The sequence below is a fragment of the Sinohyriopsis cumingii genome, chromosome 2, assembly GCF_028554795.1.
Source record: "Sinohyriopsis cumingii isolate HCF-2022 chromosome 2, ASM2855479v2, whole genome shotgun sequence".
Classification (NCBI taxonomy): domain Eukaryota; kingdom Metazoa; phylum Mollusca; class Bivalvia; order Unionida; family Unionidae; genus Sinohyriopsis; species Sinohyriopsis cumingii.
In genome coordinates, this window is record NC_142962.1 from 73,352,061 (window position 1) to 73,373,961 (window position 21,901).

The 21,901-nt window shown below is 38.5% G+C and overlaps 1 protein-coding gene across 4 annotated transcripts in view; it reads left to right on the top strand.

Moving 5' to 3' along the window:
• Positions 1-21,901, top strand: part of LOC149805172 (centrosomal protein CCDC61-like) — an 87,200-nt gene that overhangs the window by 9,113 nt on the left and 56,186 nt on the right. For all 4 annotated transcript variants that reach the window (XM_089948011.1, XM_089948029.1, XM_089948019.1 and 1 more), the window contains exons 5-7: positions 3,591-3,637; positions 6,640-6,856; positions 12,229-12,308. In XM_089948011.1, coding sequence (XP_089804137.1) covers positions 3,591-3,637; positions 6,640-6,856; positions 12,229-12,308 — 344 coding nt within the window. The remainder of the gene's footprint in view (positions 1-3,590; positions 3,638-6,639; positions 6,857-12,228; positions 12,309-21,901) is intronic.

A 21,901-nucleotide genomic window follows, 5' to 3' on the forward strand; every position in this document is an offset into this window, starting at 1 on the left:
AGCCCTGGGGACTTGCACATTTTCTGTCATGTCTTCCTTTTCCTGGCATCTCAGTTGGAGCTTGGCTAACCCTATTTTTAGGGTTTGGTTGAGTATCATAGATGATGTGTTGGCTCTTTCCACAATAAAGGATGGTTGTCAGCTTTGCTTAAAACATTACTTTGTGGTCATTAACTCCATCTTCTTTCACCAGTCCAAACTGTCATAGTTAAGAGAACGATGCAGTAGAAAGGGTTAAAAAAACAACTAGGCCCTGTCCTTCTATTCCCTGATCATTAGGCTGACTTTGAAGCATTCTCTAATCTCATAAGGGTAGATACTCTTCAGGAAGGTCTCAGCTAATGAAATGAGAAGTATCTCTGCAAGCCTTCTGTTTATATGGAACATTTTGATCAGAAACATAGAAACCATTATCTGGCAAGCAGTCAAGCTTCTCAAGGTTTGATCTGTGTGAAGTAATGTTGCAGACCAGAACTGAATCTGGTAGGTTCAGCGGCTACACACCAGACTATCACCAGCCCAGTTGAAGTAAGAGTGGCCTTACTATGGGTGTAGAACAGCACTTTAGCTGGATTCACCTTAAATTTTTCTTGTTAAGAAAATGTATTTTTTGTTAGGGTATAGTTTTCCCTGTTTCTGTGACGGTTGTACTAGTCTCATGTTAGGATTGCAGTTTATACTTTTATAGGAAAAACAGTCTTTTACCCTCAAAAGAATGACCATGGTAGAGGCAGAATGTTCAACATTATCTCCTCTTATTGCCAAGTCTTCTGATGTTAATATGATTGGAGAATTTATTCAAAAAGAGAATTTTTAGTATGTTTCTCTGAGAATATTTAATAATTCACATTACTCTGAAACCCTACCAAGCCTTCCATCAAATTTGAGCATCCTTGTAGATATATCACTCAAGCTAAACTGAGTAAACAACTGTAGTCATGATGTGGTGGTGGTCTGGGGAGGTAATGGGTAAGAGTTTCTTCCCTTTGGTTATATGTTATATAAACAGAAAGAAAAAATTGTCATCTTTTCACCATTGTTGGATAGTTGAGCTACTTTCCACTTTTCAAACATAATTTGATCACATAAGTGTTGTTGGCAAAACATGATGTCCTTTTAAAAAAACTTTCATTGTTTGAAAAAATTGTAAATACTGCTTTTTTTATGCCCCCTTGATTGTGGGATTTAGCATTTTGGTTGTCATTGTATGAATTTGTTTGACTTAAGTTAAAGTTGTTTTTGCAACAAATTCATTTATTTTTTGAGTATACTATCATCACTTACTCCACTTCTGTCAAGTACCACTACTCCTGCCAATGTTTTCGGGCCACAAATGGAGCCATGAGGTCTAGAAGCAGGGATCGTCCTGGGCTTCGCCAATGTCGCAAATTGCGATTTTTTTTCCTTATTGGCGACAAAAATATCCCACCTGGCGATTTTTTTGGCGACATACTTTTTGGTTATTTAATTTGTACATACAATCATGGATTTGGACTGAATAAATTTAAAGCCAGAACGAAAGGAAGCCACAAGCTTGACTAAGCAATGCATTGGAATCAATCTGTTACACAAACGATCCTTTGTTCTTATTGACAACCCTATCTTTACAGTGCATTGTTACGTCATAATCTGCTTATGCTGACATCTGGGCTGAGTACTACTGTATGCTGCGATACAGTCAATCATGCTACCGCACTATACCTACAACTGACCGACTTCTGAAGACGCGAATAGAACAGATACAATTAATTGTATGGCTAATCCTTCTGTTTTTTTTTTGTTTTTTTTTATACATATACCAATACAGTAGTTTTGCTGAACCTTCATAGAAAACTGATAACCTTTGAAGTACCGACTACTGTGTATAAATACAAAGCAAATGGAAAAAATCTCAAATCACAATTACATCTGTCGCCAGTGCAGCATTTTACTCATTGATCTTTTCCTTTTGCCATCAGTCCCGTGTTACGGCTACAGAGACTTAAACTCCGCAACAAGAAATAGCAAAAAAAAAAAAAAAAAAAAAAACAGTTTTGCATAATTAATAATAATTATTTATTTCTCAAAATACAGGAGTGAAAGAATCCCTAAATTGGGTGTGAATTTACGCTTATATATACGGTCCAATATTGCCAGGAGTTGACTCGTGTAAGTTTCATTCGTGGGAATGGAGATCCTATTTTTCTTGTCGAGAAAATTTTTACAGCATTCAGTGATCATTCTTGGGATTTAGGAAGCAATTCCCTACAAGCTTTGTGAAGCTAGCCATAAAAGGGGGGGGGGGCTGCTGAGAGACTACTGGTGTCACCTGCCAGCACTGAGGACTGTGAACGTGGATTCAGTAAGATGAACCTCATAAAAAGTGACATCAGAAATAAGCTCTGCATCTCATCTCTCGAGAATTTAATGAGAATCAGCATGTACAGATGTGAAAAATTAGACTTTGAAACTGCATTCAACAAGTGGGCAGCCCTAAAATGGCGACAGATCTTCATGTAACACTTTGTAACATTTTGTTAATGCTTGTTGTAATTAAAGTAGTAACTAATCCATCTTTTGTAATTTTCATTGCCTGTTACATTAATAGACTAAATTAACACTTGGAAAAATGTACACTACTTTTTTTGGCGACACTTTTTGAAAATTGGTGACAAAATATTGAGGTTGGCGATTTTTTTGGCGACAGCTTTTTAAAAGCCAGGACCATCCCTGAGAAGCAAAGCAGAGAATGAGCTTGTATTTTCATAACTTGTATTTCCATAACCTCTTTACCTATTCACATCATACATCACACACTCCTCATCTTAGTCACACTCTAGCCTCTTGATCCTGCCAGGATGGGGTCATGAAGGTCAACAGTTATACTGGGTACACATTGTGGTTAAATTGTTTGTTGAATGATTTTTTCATCACTTATATTTTTGTTTCCAGCTTACGGCCTATTTAGAACATGTACCAATATATCATATATTTTCCATACTTCCTGTGGCATTCTTAACCATGGGTCATGCCACAGATGGGGTAATGGGGTTATCAATAGCACATCTCCGGAGTATATCATACATTTTTTTAAATGTAGTTCTTGTTCTTGTGCAGCCTTTCTGCACAAGATTGAGAGGGCATGCTAAAACAGAAAGTCAGTCATCACTATAAACTTAAACCCAGATAAATGTGACATTACATTGTCATTGGAAGGTAGCATTTTTTATGCATAAGATTAGTGCTTAGTAATTTTCATGACTTCACCACAACCAGAGTTGCCCATTCTGTTGTTAATATCCCAAGTTGACCTATTTATAATTTTGACTGAGTATTTATCATTTATACCAATTGTGTGTATGCATTTGTGTGCCAAGTGATGCAGGTGCTAGTACCATTTTTATACGTCTTTGGTATGAATAAGCCAGTGTGCAAACCATGACCTCCTGCATCCAAGGCAGATGTTCTAACATCTTAGGCCACCTGAGTGGTATGTATGTATGTGTGTATATATATATATATATATATATATATATATATATATATATATATATATATATATATATATATATATATATATATATATCCGTGTCTTTAATATCTTATTTCAGGGAGCTTCAGAAAGTAAAGCAAAGGAATTGGAAAAACTTAGAAAAGAGTAAGTATATATTTTATTATTAGGCTGAGGTCTAATATTCGTCAGTCTTCAGAATTTACTTTATTTATTACATCTGTTAAATTTCAACACAATCGGTCCTGAAGTTGCAAAGAAATAAGTGTTTAATTGTAAAAGTTTTTATGTGTGGAATGGTCACCCTACCCTTGTACAGGGTGAAGTATTTGTTGTTGTTTTAGTGCTGTAAGGATCTTTGGTGTGTGTGTGTGTGTGAGATCGAGAAATAGAGAGAGATCACTGCATTTTCATTCAGACCTTTTCAGATATGTAGTTTTATTAATAAACAAAAATTATGCCAAGATTAAAGATTAAAATTATTTCATCTCATTCATGATGTCTATGATCCTAAAACTCTTCATGTTATGAGGGATTATGATAAAACATGTAATTCATGCCATATGACATATTCTAACCTTGATCAGTTTATTTCTGAAATATGATTTAGTATCTTATCTTAGACTGTTGGCCTACTCACACTAATAAAACATAAATGTAAAGATAGCCCTGAATGTATTTGTATATTTTTCATTTAGAATCAAATTTTCAGTTTCTAACAAAATTTTATCAGTCTCTGGCAGGTACAAGATTTTGTTTGAAAAATGTGGTTTTTCTATAAATGATATGTGAATCAGGATTGAAGTGCCAATAAAAAATTTAGAATTCTTTTCCATACATGGTTACTTTAATTAATATCCATCTTCATAAATATGATGTGAAAAAAATTTAGTAACTAAAAAAAATGGAAGCAATCTGAGGAAATTAATGTAGATTTAAAAATTTTACATCCCAACCACTGTTGCAAGTGTGATATATGGGTATGGTATTACTGGAAGAGACCAAAGTTAATTAAATTCATCCTGGAGTACCTGAGCAGAGCCTACATGGGTTGACCCTGTTATAATTAAATTGAAGCCTGTACCTTTATTATTTGATTAGCCATACCATTGCAAATAGTTACAACAGATTAGAATTTAATTAGGATTAATATAGCAATGACAAGTTTAAAGGCCAGAGTTTTCTTTTAAGAAACAATTCTGTGTTAATTTTCCTTATATCTTTCTTTTGAACCTATATTGGAATTAGGGCATTACCAGTTTTTAAAAAATGAATGCATGTTCTTTTCATCTTGGAGTGCTGTGTAGAACTTGATTTGGGGAACTTTTACACCAAAATATTGAGCTGAACAATGGCATTTTTCTTATAAAGCATGTAGATACATGCTATAGTGCATGTCCTGTACATACAAATGTATGTGATCTGTTACTCAGACACTGGTCCAAGCTAATGCCTATTTCCATGTTATAATACTCACACTGGTCCAAGTTAATGCTCTTTTTCTTGGGTATAATACTAATCACACTGGTCAGAGTTAATGCCCATTTCCATGTTATAATACTAATCACACAGGTCAGAGTTAATGCCCATTTCCATGCTATAATACTCTTCACGCTTATCAGAGTTAATGCGCATTTCCATGCTATAATACTAATGACACTTGTCAGAATTAATGCCCATTTTCATGCTATAATACTCATTACACTGGTCAGAGTTAATGCCCATTTCCATGCTATAATACTCATTACACTGGTCAGAGTTAATGCCCATTTCCTTGCTATAATACTCATCACACTGGTTAGAGTTAATGCCCATTTCCATGTTATAATACTAATCACACAGGTCAGAGTTAATAATAATAATAATAATAATAATAATAATAATAATGCTTTATTTATAGAGGGTGACTCATTAGTCAAGGACTATTCTCCCTAGAGGCCCTCTTAAGGAGAGTATAACAATGCACATTATATGAAGATGGCAATAATTACTGTTATTTTAACATGTTTAGTATTAAAATACTAAATTCCATTATCTGTTACAAACACATACATGCTCATGATATCTTTTCTTAAATACTCTAACATTTTCAGCAGATTTTACATGTAGTGGAAGCTTATTCCACAAAACTGTACCAGAGTATTGAAAACTCTTTTTAAATTGCTCTGTTCTTGGTTTTGGTATTAGAAGGTTTCCATGTGATATTGATTTCAACTGGTATTGTGTTGAAAAGGCCTGAATAAGTCTTGAAGATACTCTGGTGCAGTTCCATGTAGACATTTATATAAAAGAACTGCCTTGTGAAAATCTATCTTGTCATATATTGTGAACCATTTGAGTTCTGTAAATAATGCTTTTGAGGGATGATCAACAGATGCATCTAAAATTACACGTGCTGCTCGTTTCTGAAGGTAAATATTTCTTGATTCTGCTGAGAAGGGCAATTTTGGATGACAGTGTTTTACAAAGCTTATCAATATGCCCATTTCCATGCTATAATACTAATCACATCCTTATGGATGGCTCTATTTGCATTAGATTTTCACCAATAGACTTTTTGTTTGATAATTGGTTGATCCTAAATGAAAATCATGCCAGTCATGTATCTAATATGGCTGCCATGATGACTGTGTCAACAATCTTGCAGTCACTACTTCCCTAGAATGGATGATCATTATGAGCAGAAGTTTTACACCAAAATACTTTTAATGATGCCTGCTTCAACCTAAATGAAATGGTGCCAAGGTGACATCCGATATGTTCAACATAGCACCTAATTTAGAAAGAAAGAAGTCATATTGAATCCATGGAAATTCTTTTCATCCAGTAGAGCATCAGTCCCTTTGAGGGACTCTTGTTTTAGTTTTTTAGCATGCAGACATTTATTTATAACCATAATATTTATTTACTTTTGTTTGCGATGCACCAATTTGTGTGGATTTCATTTGATTGCTACAAATAACAAATGTTAAGACAACATGATAAAAAAAGAATCCTTTTTTAATAAAACAGAACATCACCAAGAGGGGCATATTCCTGAATATATCCACTAGTAAAAAAAATTCAGTTTTGTGGAAAATCATGTAGAATGTTCCCAATAAAAATAAATTCACAGCACATAACACTGTATTTGTTTTTGTCATTACTAGTAATGAAACCCTGTTGAAAAACAAGGAAGAAATTGAGACAGAGTTTCTGCAGTTCCGACATGAGATTAAGAACACGTCAACAGGGAGTGCAGTGAAGGAGATCAAGGTATTGAAAACCATGGTACGAAGTCTAGAGGAAGAACTTATGAAAGAGAAAACCAAACACCAACGGTCAGCTGCAAAGCATGGACAGCAGTATCGTGAGCTACTTGAGGAGGTAGTTAAAAAAATTACATGCAGATGTTTTTTCCCATTATGAAAGCTTTTTAAAATTTAATGTATACATTTTATTACACAATCTTCTTCACATTATGGACATGTTTTATAAAATTAGAGCCTGATTTTATGAATTCTAGTAGACAAATTGAAGTTTTAGGACCTTTACTCAAAGGATAGTTATGTTATAAACACTAGATCTTTATAACTTTATGTAATGGAACACTCAAATTAGGTTCTCATAGCTTTATTTTCTGAATGACTCCAACAAAATACCATCTGGTAGAAGTTTTTTTTGTTGAAGTAGAGAGATTTTTATGATTCAGTAGACTCATTGAAATCAAAAAATAAATCTCATGGAAAATTTACCACCTTAAATTTATACATAGTTTGATTTACAATAATGAAATTGGGCCATATCACTATCATGGGAGCCATAGTGTCATGGTTGTTTGATTAAGGAACACACATGTTCAATAGTATTACCCAAAAATTACTTGGCTGAATGCCAAAACAGTGACATGCAGAAATGATGGCTTCTGACATGTTGATATGATGTTATTGTCTTGCATGGTGACTCATTTTGTCAGTAGAGCTTATGTGATGGCCTGTTGTCCATCGATCTGTCCACCCATTAGTTGAACTTTATTATTTCTGCTTCTCCTCAACTACATAGAGGATTGCTATGAAACTGTACACACACATTCGATCCTAGGTGTAGTTCTAAATGAAAATGACGCCTCTCATCCAACATTGCCACCACAAAGTCTTCCTTGAAAAACATTTTTTATTGCTACTCCTCCTGAATTGATTTCATATCAACATGGCATTTTCAACAACAAAAACTATTTTACCATGCTTAGTTGGTTCTAAATGAAACTGGTGATGATTTTGAATTCCTTGTTATCACTACTTCTGAAGAACAGATATTATATTGATACATGGTTTTCACTAGAAGACTTGTTATGATGTCATATTGGGGCTAAATAAAAGTTAGATCAATCACGCATCCAATATGACGGCCAGAGTAGCCATCTTGAAAACCATTTTATCGCTACAACTGCTACATGGATGATCAAATCAGCATGGAGTTTTTCACTACATGACTTCTTATGATATTTAGTTCAGAGATTCGGCAGGGGTTATGCAACTACCAAGTACTTAGTACAAGGTCACATTTGTATGGTACAGATGCTAATCTAATCAACCAGTATCATCAGTGCATGATTTATCATTTGCACAAAGTAGGGAACATATGTTGTAAACAGTCCTTTTGAGAAAGCAAATGAAATTAATGTATTTCTTATCTTCACAGAAGCTGTGTTGATAATAGACAATATCACAAATGAACACCTTGCCCATACCTCCCCTCACCACCACTATATACCTATGGTTGTTTACCAGTTTTAGCTTTCACTTGATATGTTACACTTTGTATATGGTACCTATCACAGAATCAAAGTTAATTTTGTTGCTTATTGACCATTCATTGACAGAGTTTGTATAATGTTGAATGTGAAGGTATTTACTATGCGTTGCAGTCATTATTTTGTGAAATGTTTTATATTTATGTGAATTTCTTGTAGTTGTGGAATTTATTTCTGATTTTATACCCCAGTATCATTGGTGCCCCATTTTTGCATGCACTGCTGAGATTTATTTGCTTATTTAGTAACACACTGATTATTTGTAGGTTTATTTGCTTATTTAGTAACACACAATGATTATTTGTAGGTTTATTTGCTTATTTAGTAACACACACTGATTATTTGTAGGTTTATTTGCTTATTTAGTAACACACACTGATTATTTATAGGTTTATTTACTTATTTAGTAACACACTGATTATTTGTAGGTTTATTTACTTATTTAGTAACACACTGATTATTTGTAGGTTTATTTGCTTATTTAGTAACACACGCTGATTATTTGTAGGTTTATTTGCTTATTTAGTTACACACACTGATTATTTGTAGGTTTATTTGCTTATTTAGTAACACTGATTATTTGTAGGTTTATTTACTTATTTAGTAACACACACTGATTATTTGTAGGTTTATTTGCTTATTTAGTTACATACACTGATTATTTGTAGGTTTATTTACTTATTTAGTAACACACACTAATTATTTGTGTAGTTGAACACTTTTGGTGGGACTATCAGATTCCCTGATTGCACCAGCATTTATCATCTCCTTAATATGCTGATGCACCTCCTCATACATCCCCGGGGAGGGGGGTGTATTCTTCTGTACGGTTGTTGGAACGGTTTATCATCGTTGAGTACTATCTCTTGCTTGATGCAGTCATTCTTTCCCAAGTCTGGGGGCCCCTTTGAAAATATGCAGTCCCATTTGCCCAATACTTGTATGAATCTATCCAGTTGCTCTGGGGTCAGATTTTCCATGTCCATTTTAACCTTTGGATCTTCCAGAGTAGAATGTAAACTGTTCTCTGACCTGTTGGGGGGGAAAATCAGAAGCTAAGTTGTCAACCACTTTGACTTCACTTATGAGACATATCAGACTTAGGTCTTATTTTGACACATTTGGCAGACATATTGCAAAGTTTGTCATAAACTTAGGAATGTGAGCCCTGTTGATTAACCCTGATCACTATTGGACAAACTGTAAAATGTTCAGAGTTTCCTAAGTTCTCTGTAATCACTTCTGTTATATGATCATCAACATTGTGGGCAATGCCATTGATAGTAATAGTTTCATGCTGCGCAATGTTGACAGTATGCACATTGGTAGATTTGACTGTAAATGACTTAACACTCAATGCTATCCATAGCAATCTTCGATGCATCTCGAATTCTAGCCATAGGAGGATTATCAACCATGCAATCCCTACACAAACAAATGACATTTGTCCCTATAACCACAGGACAGGTATGGTTGCACTCTTTATCTGGTACCACTAACACTGGGACACTAAATTGAAAATCACACAAAAATAGCATTAAAATTGGATACTCATTGTATCCTAGGTAATTTAGAAGGGAACTATTTGCAGTTTACTTTGAGACCCAGTGATTTGAGAGAGTGAAGCACTGGCTTATCACTAAGTGACAAATACAACCTATTTGATAGAATAGTCACTATGATGGACCCACTGTCAATAAGGACAGTGACTGGGACATTGTTTAAGTAAACAATACTAGTGTTGGAAGAGCCAATTAAATGCTGAAATAGTGTAATTTGGCCATTAGGATTGTTACCTGCCCCCTTATAGCCATCTAAAGATATGGTTACTCTTTCTAAATGCCATGCTTCTCTACCATAGCCATGCCATTGGTTGTTGTTGCCTTGATTTCCATCTTCCTTGGTAGTTGTACTGGTGACTATTACTGTAATGACCTTGTTTATTGTTGTCATTTTGGCTCTCTTGGTTGTTACTCAGCTCTCTGTTAATTTCCATCAGTTCTCCAAGGAGCAACGACTGCTCATACAGCTGATTAGTAAGAGTGTTGATCTGAGATTATTTGTTGAATCCTTGAGTTGAACTCTCTGTCTCTCTAGTTCATGTCTTTTGTGTTCGCCATCTACCATGGACTGGTAGTATATGTTTTTGTTGGAATTTTTGCCAGTGTCCTTCGGCAAGTTCAGCTGCTTGACGACTTCCTAATCTCCTGCAATAACTCATCATAGTTAGAGATGGTATCAAATATATGGTGAGTGTGTCTCTTCAGGAGATCACTCCTCAGTGAAAACCAAAACTTCTGTCTGAGGAGGCTGTCCTTATCCTCTTCTCTGATGACATGGTTTGTAGAAGTGTTTCCAGTCTACAACCAAAGGTACCGGTAGTCACTGATTCCCTTCTCTTTGGAAAGAGTTGAAAATTTCTTGCATGATAATGCCTTGAGTTGTCTTCTCTCCAAAGGCAGTATCTAAGCACCTCAATATAGCTTCAATGGATGCTCTCTCTCGCCTAATGATATGACGGTATTCTCGTCCTGCCTCGTAGAGACCTTTAGAACTCCTGAATCATAATAGCCGGAGGATGTTCAGGTAGGAGACATTTTACCTCAAATCTCCACTCGTATGTGAGTTATTTCTGTGCCACACATATGTGGGTATAACTGTGCTGCTAGTTGGATTAAAAAAAATGATCTGTGTAACTGTACCAGTTAGCGAAACTAATGAGTTAAAACAAAATGACTAACAGTACTAATGAGCCCAAAATAAATGAAAAATTTAACTTACAGTATCAAGTATTCATCCTTCTGAAAATATATAATCTTAACACATAACACAAATTTTTTTATACGAGTTCTATACACACAATTGTTCATGTCCATTAACTGTGAAGATAATGACATCCTCATGAAAAACACTTTGAAAGAAAATTGTCTGTGCACTTCCTTTGTCAGTTAGGTTTGGAAAAAAACACTAATTCATCAGGAAAACTTCCACTTCATGACTTGCAGTCTTCAGTCTGCATTGGTAGCAGTACTTTGGTCTGCATTGGTAGCAGTACTTCGGTCTGCATTGGTAGCAGTACTTTGTGTCTGCATTGGTAGCAGTACTTTGGTCTGCATTGGTAGCAGTACTTTGGTCTGGTTTAATTGTTCATCCGCCATCTTCCGCCCTGTCTTGCTTGCAAGATTGGTGCCATTGTGAGCCATGCATTGTAAAAAAGAAATGAACACAACACCCTTGGGTTGTGGAGTTTATTTAGCATCAACAATACAAGACCAACACAAAAAAACCCAGACATGAAGGCCTAAATATTCAGATATAACAATTCTTGTGAATTGTATTCCCCACCATAGGCATAGACACAATGAATAAGATGTAGTTTGTCTAGAGACAAGATGACGAGCGCGTATCGCATTTATTAAGTGCATGGCACTCAACATTGTCATCCCCTTCATGCACCCTGTGCACTGATCAATTACTCACTCATGCGCTCACTCATGATAAACATGCACCAGGGTCACAGTTAATTTAACACTATTCCAGATGCTTTATAATTCCTTGAAAACTTGGGTTATCCTATAAACTCCTGCTCACGGGCAAACCCAGTTTACAGTGATTTTTAATATTTTTCATTGATATCAGTTTTGTGATTTTGCACAAAAAGGTAAATTTTTGTGGAAAAAGGGGTCGCAGATTCTTTACATCATTGGTAATTGGACTTTTAACATCATGATCTGTAGCATCAGTAAAATTTGACATAGGTTGCTGAATTCACAATATACTAATTTCTTTGAGTTGAAAATTAAATAAAGACATGAAATTTGATTTTGATTGAAATATTTTAGCTGTATTCCCATTGTCTTAGATTGACTATACAAGCAAATAGAATCATCATCATATGCCTTCATATTTGGGCTAGTTCAGATTTGATTTTCCTTTTCTGTTTCAGTTAGAAGAAATCAGAGCATCAGAAAGAAATTTAAAAATACGGGTGAAGAGTTTAACTAATGAACTAGCAATGTGCAGAAGGTGAGACATCTTTGAATCAAACTTTTGTCTCTCAGGCAATGGATGAAAAGAGATTTTATTCACTAGAACATTTACATTTTCTATATTTCTGGAACATTTTCAGTCAGTTAAAGTTCCAGTGGTTATTTACATTTTATGTCCATATTTCTCCTTCAGATACGTTCCCCGATCACATTAACGTTAGGGGATATAAGCCTGCTACCTCACGAATTCAGCCCTACTAAAAGACGAAAATTCGTCTTTTTGGTCTATCTCATATAGACCAAAGGGCAATAACCCTTACCTCCCCTTGCCACCGCCAGGTGTCGCCAGTTTTTAAGCTTCGCTTGTACGGATAACACGTACATTATACCTCCAAACAATCCAAGCCATCTTAGCATTAAATTGGACCATCTGAAGTTAAATTTGGATTTATTGCGTCGGACAATCATTCTTCTACAGATTGTATACATTATTTTAACAATTTTTTTCAAAATTGAGTGACTTTGTCACCCTTACGGATTTCGTCTACTGAAGACCATGTTACACACGTTATCACTGAACTCGTATTGTCAGTTAAGAGTGAACGCGACACCGACTGATTTCACTTACTCCGTTAGTAACGGTTGTGGTATTAGCAAATTAATAACATGCTGAATTGCTAATTTGTGCTTTGTTTTCTTTTCTTGTGTCGTTTCAGTAGAAATGTCAACCAAATGCATGAAATGCAAAAAGTTCAAAGCAAAAGAAGACAACCATGACTCTTGTATTTTGTATGTACCAAGTGTACATCATCTATACCATGCAGCGTGTGTAATACTTGGACAGAGCAAACATGGGCTGATGTAGTCCAGAAGGCAGCAAAAGGGAGTGATAGACGGAATATGTCGAAGAAAGATAGCATTGATGTCTTCAGTATACATCCAAAGACAGCCTCCATTGCGAGCCTTGTGGGGGACGTTGGGGTCCCCCCTCCACCTAAAGTTAGTCGTTTGCAACAGTCAGCCACAGTAACATCAGCAGCAATGGAGGAAAATAATGTTGACAGGGTACAACAGTCCACCTTGGAACAGATGCGTCGTTTGGGCCAGGAAACGATGACGCAGCTATTGACATCAGCTCGCTCGCTTCCACAGCTTTTTCTGACTCTTTGGGGGAATGTTCCCCCAATTTTAGGCTGCCCAGTGGGTGTAAGTCCCCCGCATGTCCGAGCATGGCCTTCGGGCCTGTAAGTCAGGACGCATGGGGTTTTTACTGGATCCATTTCATTATACAACCTCTACGTCACCGGCCGTCCAGCTGTCCCAGCATGGGGACCCTGTTGCTAAAATGGTCCGACCAAATATGACTTACGAGGATTTTAGTGATAAATCCGTCCATCAAGCTGTACCGCCAGCAACATACCAATACTATGGCGGAGATTTTAGTAAGAAATCTGTCCTTCCAGCCAGGCCGTTGGAGCAGCAGGTACCGGTGATAGCAGGACCATCGCCAACATTCAGGCCGACCACAAGCCATACAAACCAAACGACAGGGCCGGCCGTCCATATGTTCACGGCTTATCCACGAGGGAGAGTTAGTGACAGTGTTAAGGATAAGGATGATGGAATCGCGTCATCTATGCCACCTGGTATGCTCTATCCAGAAATGAAAGCTATTCCAGAACACGACTTGGCACACAGTGAGGGTGACGAAACTCCTGCAAATCAGCCGTACACAGATCCAACCATGGAACGGATTGAGTTTGGCTTCAAGGCAGCAGTGGAAGAAATTTATAGGGTGTTGGCAACTTCAGAATGCCCTCCACCTTCTACCGCCACTCAAGACTACAAAGTTAAGGTGTCTGTAGATCTTGATGGGGAGGAAGAGACGCCATCCTTCCGACTCCTTCCCCAGTCGGCAAAAATTAAGGAGATCAAGGATCACCTTTCAGGACGAATAGGTGATCCAGGGAATGCTAAGGCGTTCTTTTCAGAAAGCCAAATACCAGCGATGTTCTCGGGTCGCTGGTACAAAACTCATTCAAACGCCTTCAGTACGGATCTTCCGGCCCTGGACAAAAATATGGCAGCAGTTCACATGTCTGCTCCACTGTTTTACAAAGTGGACAAAAATGTGTTCCATGCCACGTCAAAGCTAGTCCGGAACATAGTCGCTACGTCTTCAATGTTAGACTTGGCTTCATTAGCCATGTTCCGACTGGCAGAAAAATCCGACAATGACCACGCTTGGGAAGCGACGGCCCGGATCGCTAGAGTTATTAACAGGGCAGCTCACCATTCCATAACTAATGCGTTGGCTGCTTCTGCCAACTTAGACCTGATATGACGTGATGCATCTCTGTGGTCCACGTCGCTCAAGCCCCATCATACTCTGGTTTTATGGATGACTCCGTTTGGGTCACCTTTACTCTTTGGAGGAAAAATTGAAGAAGTTCGGAAGCAGGCAGCTCAGGAACTGCCCCATCAACTCGCTGCCCAACCCTCGCAGACGTTTAGAAAAAATCAGCCCCAGCCACAGCGGAGGGATGTTTGGCGGACCAGGGACAAGGGATCCTTACAATCAAATGAAAAATGCAGTATAGATTCCAACCCAATGCCAGGAGACAACAGTCTAATCGAGCTAGGAGGCAACCATACAGAGGCAGTAAGAAACAAAGTTTTTCCGTCTTCAAGCCTCCTAACTCTAAAAAATTGACATACCTTCTCCACCACCTGTGGACAGCCTACCTGTGGGCAGCCGCCTCCTGAAATTTCAGGACCACTGGACCACCTTTTTTCCTGAGAAAGATTGGGTGATCCAGGTCATTTCGGAGGATTTCATTTATCCAACCCCCTCCCCTGCCCTCCTCTCCCCTCTTCATGGACATACCGTCCGATCGGGAGAAGGATACCTTTCTACAACAAGAGATACGGTCGCTCATAGAAAAACGGGCGGTGGAGATTGTGAAAAAAAAACCTGCAATCACCGGGGTTTTATTCCAGGCTGTTTCTTATCCAGATCATCATCCTGAGTCACCTCAACCAATACATTTTACCACCAAAATTCAAGATGGAAACGGCGAGATCAATCTGTCTTTCCATCCGGAGGGACGAGTATGCCGTCAGTCTGGATATGACCGACGCATATTTTCACGTCCCAATCCACCCCGCGTCACGGAAATTTCTCCGATTCGCTTACCGCGACGCGGTTTATCAGTTCCAGGTCCTACCCTTTGGCCTCAACATCAGCCCTTGGGCTTTTACCAAGGTTATGGATTGCATCATCACCTTGTTCCACTCGACTTCATCTACAGGGATGGCAGTGTACTTGGACGACATCCTCCAGAAACATATGGTAAGTTCTATTCTGCTCAAAGGCAGAAACGATCTTTTAGCACTTTTAGATCATCTAGGCTTTCTCGTGAACTGGAAAAGTCCAATCTCCGTCCATCCCAGCATTTTGTCCATCTGGGTATGGAGTTTCTCACTGATCTGAATCTGGTACGGCTTCCTCGCGCTCGCGTAATCCGGATCGTCGAACTCGTCGAGTCCGTTTCCAACAGGACGTGGATTTCAGCGAGAGAATTCTTGCAACTCCTCGGATTATTCAATGTGGCGGCGGACTTGATCCCGCTTGGCTGTCTTTTTATGCGTCCCTTACAAATGACGTTACTGGCACAATGGCACCCCTTTTCATGTCCCCTCAATCAAACAATAATGATCACGCTCGAAATATGATCGTTCCTGCATCAGTGGCACAACCCCGGTTGGCTGTCCACTGGGATTCCTCTGGAGATGCCCCAAGCAGAGATAGCGGTATGTACCGACGCCCGTACCTACGTTTGGGGTGCCCACCTGTTGCCGGACTTTGCTACAGTCAGCGGCACGTGGGAGCCAGGGGAGAGGCCTCTCCACATCAACCTTTTAGAAGTGAGGGCTGTCATCAATGCCTTTCATTTCTGGAAGGATCAGCTCTCAGGAAAAACTGTCCTCATTATGTCAGACAACTCTGTGGTGGTGACTTACCTCCTCAAGCAAGGGGGCACAAAATCACCAGACCTGTGCAGTCTGATCTGGCAGTTTCTACGTTGGTGCGACAACCTCCACATCAACATACAAATCAGACACATTCCCGGCAGACTCATTGTCTTGGCCGACACTCTATCCAGGAAAGGTCAAGTCATTCACACGGAATGGTCACTCCATCAATCAGTCTTTCTTCGGATTTTCACACTTGGGGGCGTCCAATGATTGATCTTTTTGTGACAAGGTGGAATCGCAATTTCGTCTCTCCGGTTCCAGACCCAGAGGCTTGGGCCGTGGACGCTCTGTCAATCAGCTGGGAGGGGTTGTAGGCTTCACCTACCCTCCCATGCTTTTGGTACCGAAAATAATCCAGAGGTTAAGGGGTCAGAACTGTCAGATGATTCTGATTGCCCCTCTCAGATGGAACAAGTCCTGGGTCACTGATCTACTCGATCTAGCGATAGATCTACCCAGGAAGATTCCAACCAGCCCAAATCTTCTCAAACAACCGCGGTCACAGGTGTTCCACCCCTGCCCGGACCGTCTCCTTCTTCATGCTTGGCTCTTGTCCGGGCAGCCTTGCAAGACAAGCAATTTAAACCTTCGATTGTGGAGAGAATCTCAAGAGCAAGAAGGCCCTCCACTATGAAGGCTTACGAGGGAAAGTGGCAGGTTTTCAGTGACTGGTGCCATATCAATAACATCGTCCCTTTGAGTATCTCAATCCCTCAACTGGCCAACTTTTTTCTCTGGCTTTTCAAGGAGAAACAGTTGGCCCAATTACTATCAAAGGCTACTGCTCCATGATATCAGACACATTCCGCCATCATGGTAGATGTGATATTGGGCATAACAAAGATCTATCAGATCTTTTAGACAATTTTGATTTCAATCGACCAAAATCCCTCACCCTGTTTCCAAAATGGAATCTGTCCTGGGTTTTAACATGGCTCAATTCAGACAAATTTGAACCTTTAGCCCACATTCGTTAAAGCTACTATCATACAAAACATGTTTCTTGATAGCCTTAGCTTCAGCATGCAGGGTGAGTGAGTTAATGCCCTTTCCAGTGACCCGAACATTCTTCAGTTCAGATCAGATGGTTCGGTGGTCCTCCTGACGCAACCAGGCTTTGTAGCAAAAAAATAGGTTACCATCCATTGGCAATCAAAGAATCGTCATTCACTCGCTCTCTTCCATAGATAAGTCAAGAGCAGCAGCCATGCAAGATCCTGTTCGTGCACTCAAGCACTATTTAAAATGCACAGAGGCGTGTCGGGACACATAAGCACCTCTTTCTTCCGGTCAAAGCTGGTAAACGGGATATCACCCCTCAAGCCCTTGCTTCATGGCTGAAGTGGGTTATACGCTCAGCATACTCTGAGGTCTCACAAGATCAGAGTCGCCTCATGAAGATTACAGCTCATGAGATTAGAGCAATCTCGGCGAGCCTGGCATTCAAACGCAATGTTTCAATCTGAGATATAATAGAAGCTGTTGGCTGGCATGCAGAGTCAACCTTCTCCAGTTTTTATCTCAGAGATTTGGTTTCGCAGAGGCAAACCTTGAATCTGGCTGGTCCGGTGTCGGCAGCCCAGATGACCACCAGACACATTTAAAACAATCAGCACAGCCTATCAGCTTCGCTGGATTCGCCAGTGAAATTTCGTAGGTAAGAAGATTTCAATAACTATCTTCTTAACCATATATAAGGGTCACATATCACGTGACCCTAGGCTGTGTTGCTGATGAAATTAGGAAAACGGGTTATCATTCAAATGGGGAAGCCAGCCATCATTCCCTAGAATGTACCCGGGGTTGAGGTATGATGCTCAGCATTCCCTCCTCTTATTACTTATTCTCCTAACGTTAATGTGATCGGGGAACGTATTTGAAGGAGAAAGCAAATTTTTAGTAAATTGTGTTTCTTCGAGAATACTTACCCGATCACATTACTTAAAAACCCTCCCATCCACCCCGCTTTGCAAGCATCCTCGTATAATATATATCTCTCAGTTTAAAAAAACTAGCGACATCTGGCGGTGGCAAAGGGATGTAAGAGGCAAGAGTTATTGCCTTTTGGTCTATATGAGGTAGACCAAAAAGACAAATTTTCGTCTTTTAGTAGGGCTGGATTCGAGAGGTAGCAGGCTTATATCCCCTAACGTTAATGTGATCGGGTAAGTATTCTCGGAGAAACACAATTTACTAAACATTTGCTTTCTAAAACATTTTCATTTAGTTCAAGTTCCAGTGGTTCTCAACCTATTTACTGTAGTGGGCCAGATTTGCAGCTGACAGTGTGTTATATGGGCTGCACCCACACAACTTAATGTGTATCAGTTTAAAAATAATTTGTATATTTTATTGTCATCTATTTTCTCCACAAACTACAGAAGAAGAAAAATTTCTGCGTTTAACCTACTCCAAAGCTCCACTCTAAGAAAACCATAGGTGTCAATGTAGCCTTTCTGTTGATTTTTTAAAAACAGGATGTCATGTGATCTAGCAATTTGCTGATTGGGCGACATGCAGGTTGAAAACCACTGAGTTAAACTATTAAGCTTCAGATTTTCATCTTATTTCAGTCATAGTGTCTCATGTCTTTTATTCATTTTAATATAATAATATTTCAGAATCTACAGGTGATTTTAATTAACTGGGGGTTACTTCCTGGTTTGAAACTAATTACATCCTTATAAATTTCTCTTGGGTACTTTGTGCACTTTGTAAAATACTAACTTAATGATACTTTAGGGGCATGAATCATTGATTTCTTTAGTATGCCTTCGAAAAATTGTTAAACATCTCAGGGCAAAGACCAAATCATGGTGTATTTGATTACCTGACAGTATTTGATGACTGATCTCACCAGTTTCATGGAGGCCTTTTGGTGGCTGAGTAGCCTAATGTGCTCACCTTTATCTATCACTGCCATCTCACATCTGCATGGATTTGTGTCTTGGATTTGGCCAATGTGGATATGTGAGAAAGTTTACCAGTAGCTTCCCGTGAGCCAGTAGTTTTTACCAGGGTGTTTTCCAATTTCTTCCTCCACCATTTATACCGGCCATCATGTATAGCTTATTGAGTGCTAAAAATTGTTGTTAAACCCACAGCAACAGCAACCAGTATTGAGCACTATGAGTGTAAATGTGCACAGAATGTCCTGCAACTCTCCCAGATGCATAATTTACATATACATTCACCAACACAAATCATTGACTTTGCTTATAGCAAAACAAATATGGCTACATATTTGCGTGAATGCATGAATAAAATAAAACTTTTGCCTACTATCAATGCATTTAAACAATTCTTTATGTTTGTTTATTGAATTTATAGGTGTCAAATGGGCAATTTATTGAAAGATTGGTATTTTTCAAATGGAATTGTATGATTCTATATTAGTACAGGATAAAACTGAATTGACATTTTTGATTTGGAATTGTAAAAATTTTGGGGTTTTCATGTCAACATTTAATGTTTCAGTAACACTGCACTTTCTGTGATCCATTTCCTTGTCAATGACATTTGTTATGAATATAATAATAATAATAATAATGAGGACTTTGTATAGCGCCTAATCTTTAGAAGCTCTAAGCGCTTTACAACATTAGACAACACCTATGAGATAAGAAACATAATAATATTATTACAAAAACAAAGAACATGAAATTAGAAAAATATTAAAAAATAAAAAACATGCTGAGAATATTTCAGGTAGGAAACATTATTAGGTCTTTAAGTTTGTTCTTGCTGTCGAAATAAGTGAGTTTTGAGAGCCCTCTTGAATGTGATCACTGTTTCTTTGTGTCTAAGTTCAGTGGGCAATTCATTCCATGTTGCGGGGCCCTGGTATGCAAAAGAACGCTGTCCATATGACTTTGTTTTCATAGTAGGAATAACGAGTATACGAATGTCAGAAGAGGAACCTAAGTATCTTGCTGGTGTGTACACATTGGTGAGGTCAGATAGGTATGTTGGACTAGAGTCAGAAAGTGAAATGTAGCACAGAGAACAAATTTTGTGTTTGATTCTGGATCGAATGGATAACCAGTGTAGGGTACAGAGCAGCAGGGAGGTGTGCTCTGATCGTGTTACTCTAAGTATGATCCGAGCAGCTGTGTTTTGAACTTTCTGGAGTTTCTGGAGTAGATATTGAGATGAACCAGACAGAACTGAGTTACAATAGTCCAGTCTTGAAAGTACTAATGAACACACAAGTGTTTTTGTGGCATCAACTGAAAGATATTTGCGAATTGAGCTGATGCATCTCAGCTCAAGATATGCAGCCTTGCATATGTTCATGACATGTTGGTGCAATGTGAGAGTACTGTCCAGAGTAACACCTAGGTTTCATACTGATTGTGTGAATTTAATGTTGGTGTTGCTGATATTTATTGTTTGAGGTAAAGGATGTGAATGAGAAAGTCTTTGTGTTATGATCAGAATGGCCTCAGTTTTATCATCATTCATCTGCAGCTTGTTGTAAGTCATCCATGATTTCACATCAGAAATGCACATCTCTACACCTTGGATGGTAGCATCAACTTCAGTTGGGTGGCTAGATTTGTATATTTGGGTGTCATCAGCGTACAATTGGTGAGATACTGGATGATGATCTATGACACTTGAGAGCGACTGAGTGTAGAGAATGTAGAGAACAGGTCCAAGAACAGACCCCTGTGGAACACCACAACATAGATCAACTGGGCTGGAGTGTATTCCATTTGCAGATACAATTTGTGTCCTGTTGACCAAGTAGGACTTGAATCACAGTAAGGCTGTATCATGAATGCCAAATACATGCTGGAGATGGTGAAGTAATATATCATGGTCTGTTGTGTCAAATGCTGCAGACAAATCAAGAAATCAAGGAGGGTGAGGACTGTAATCTTTCTGCTATCCAATGCAGAGAGAATGTCATTAACTACTTTTAGAAGAGTAGTTTCAGTACTGTGGCAAGGGCTATATGCAGATTGCACATTGCTAAAAAGACTGTTTGAATTTAGATGAGATTCTAGCTGGGATAGAACAACCTTTTCTAAGATTTTTTAAATGAATGGGAGATTAGAAACTGGGCGGTAGTTCTTTAAATCGTTATGGTCTAGTGTTGGTTTCTTCAGCAGAGGCTCTAATGGTTTGTACTTTGTCATGGAAGAAATTTGCAAACATGTCCGGAAGGTCGACTGGAGAGAAGGTAGTTGGAAGTGGTGTTGATTTGTTCCTTGACATTAGATTGTTAGTAATCTCAAAGAGCTCTTTGCAGCTGGAACTTTCCATGATCTTAGTAGTGTAGTGGGCTCATTTCGCTGCATGGACTATGTTTGTGACATTCTTCTTAGCGACTTCATAGATTTAGTTATGAATAGTGAGTCTGATGGAAAGCCAAAGCCTCTCAGCTTTACGGCGGTTTCTTTTAGCAGTGTGAAGCTGATCCCTAACACTGCTATACCATGGAGAACACTTTTGAATTGATACTCTGCACTTAGTAGCACTTGGTAGCTGGGGCATGTTTGTCAAGTAATGAACGCAGACAGTTATTGAGTTGTTCTGCGGTAGGAGGTAAGCAAGTTGTTTGGTTAGCTTGGATGTCATGCATTA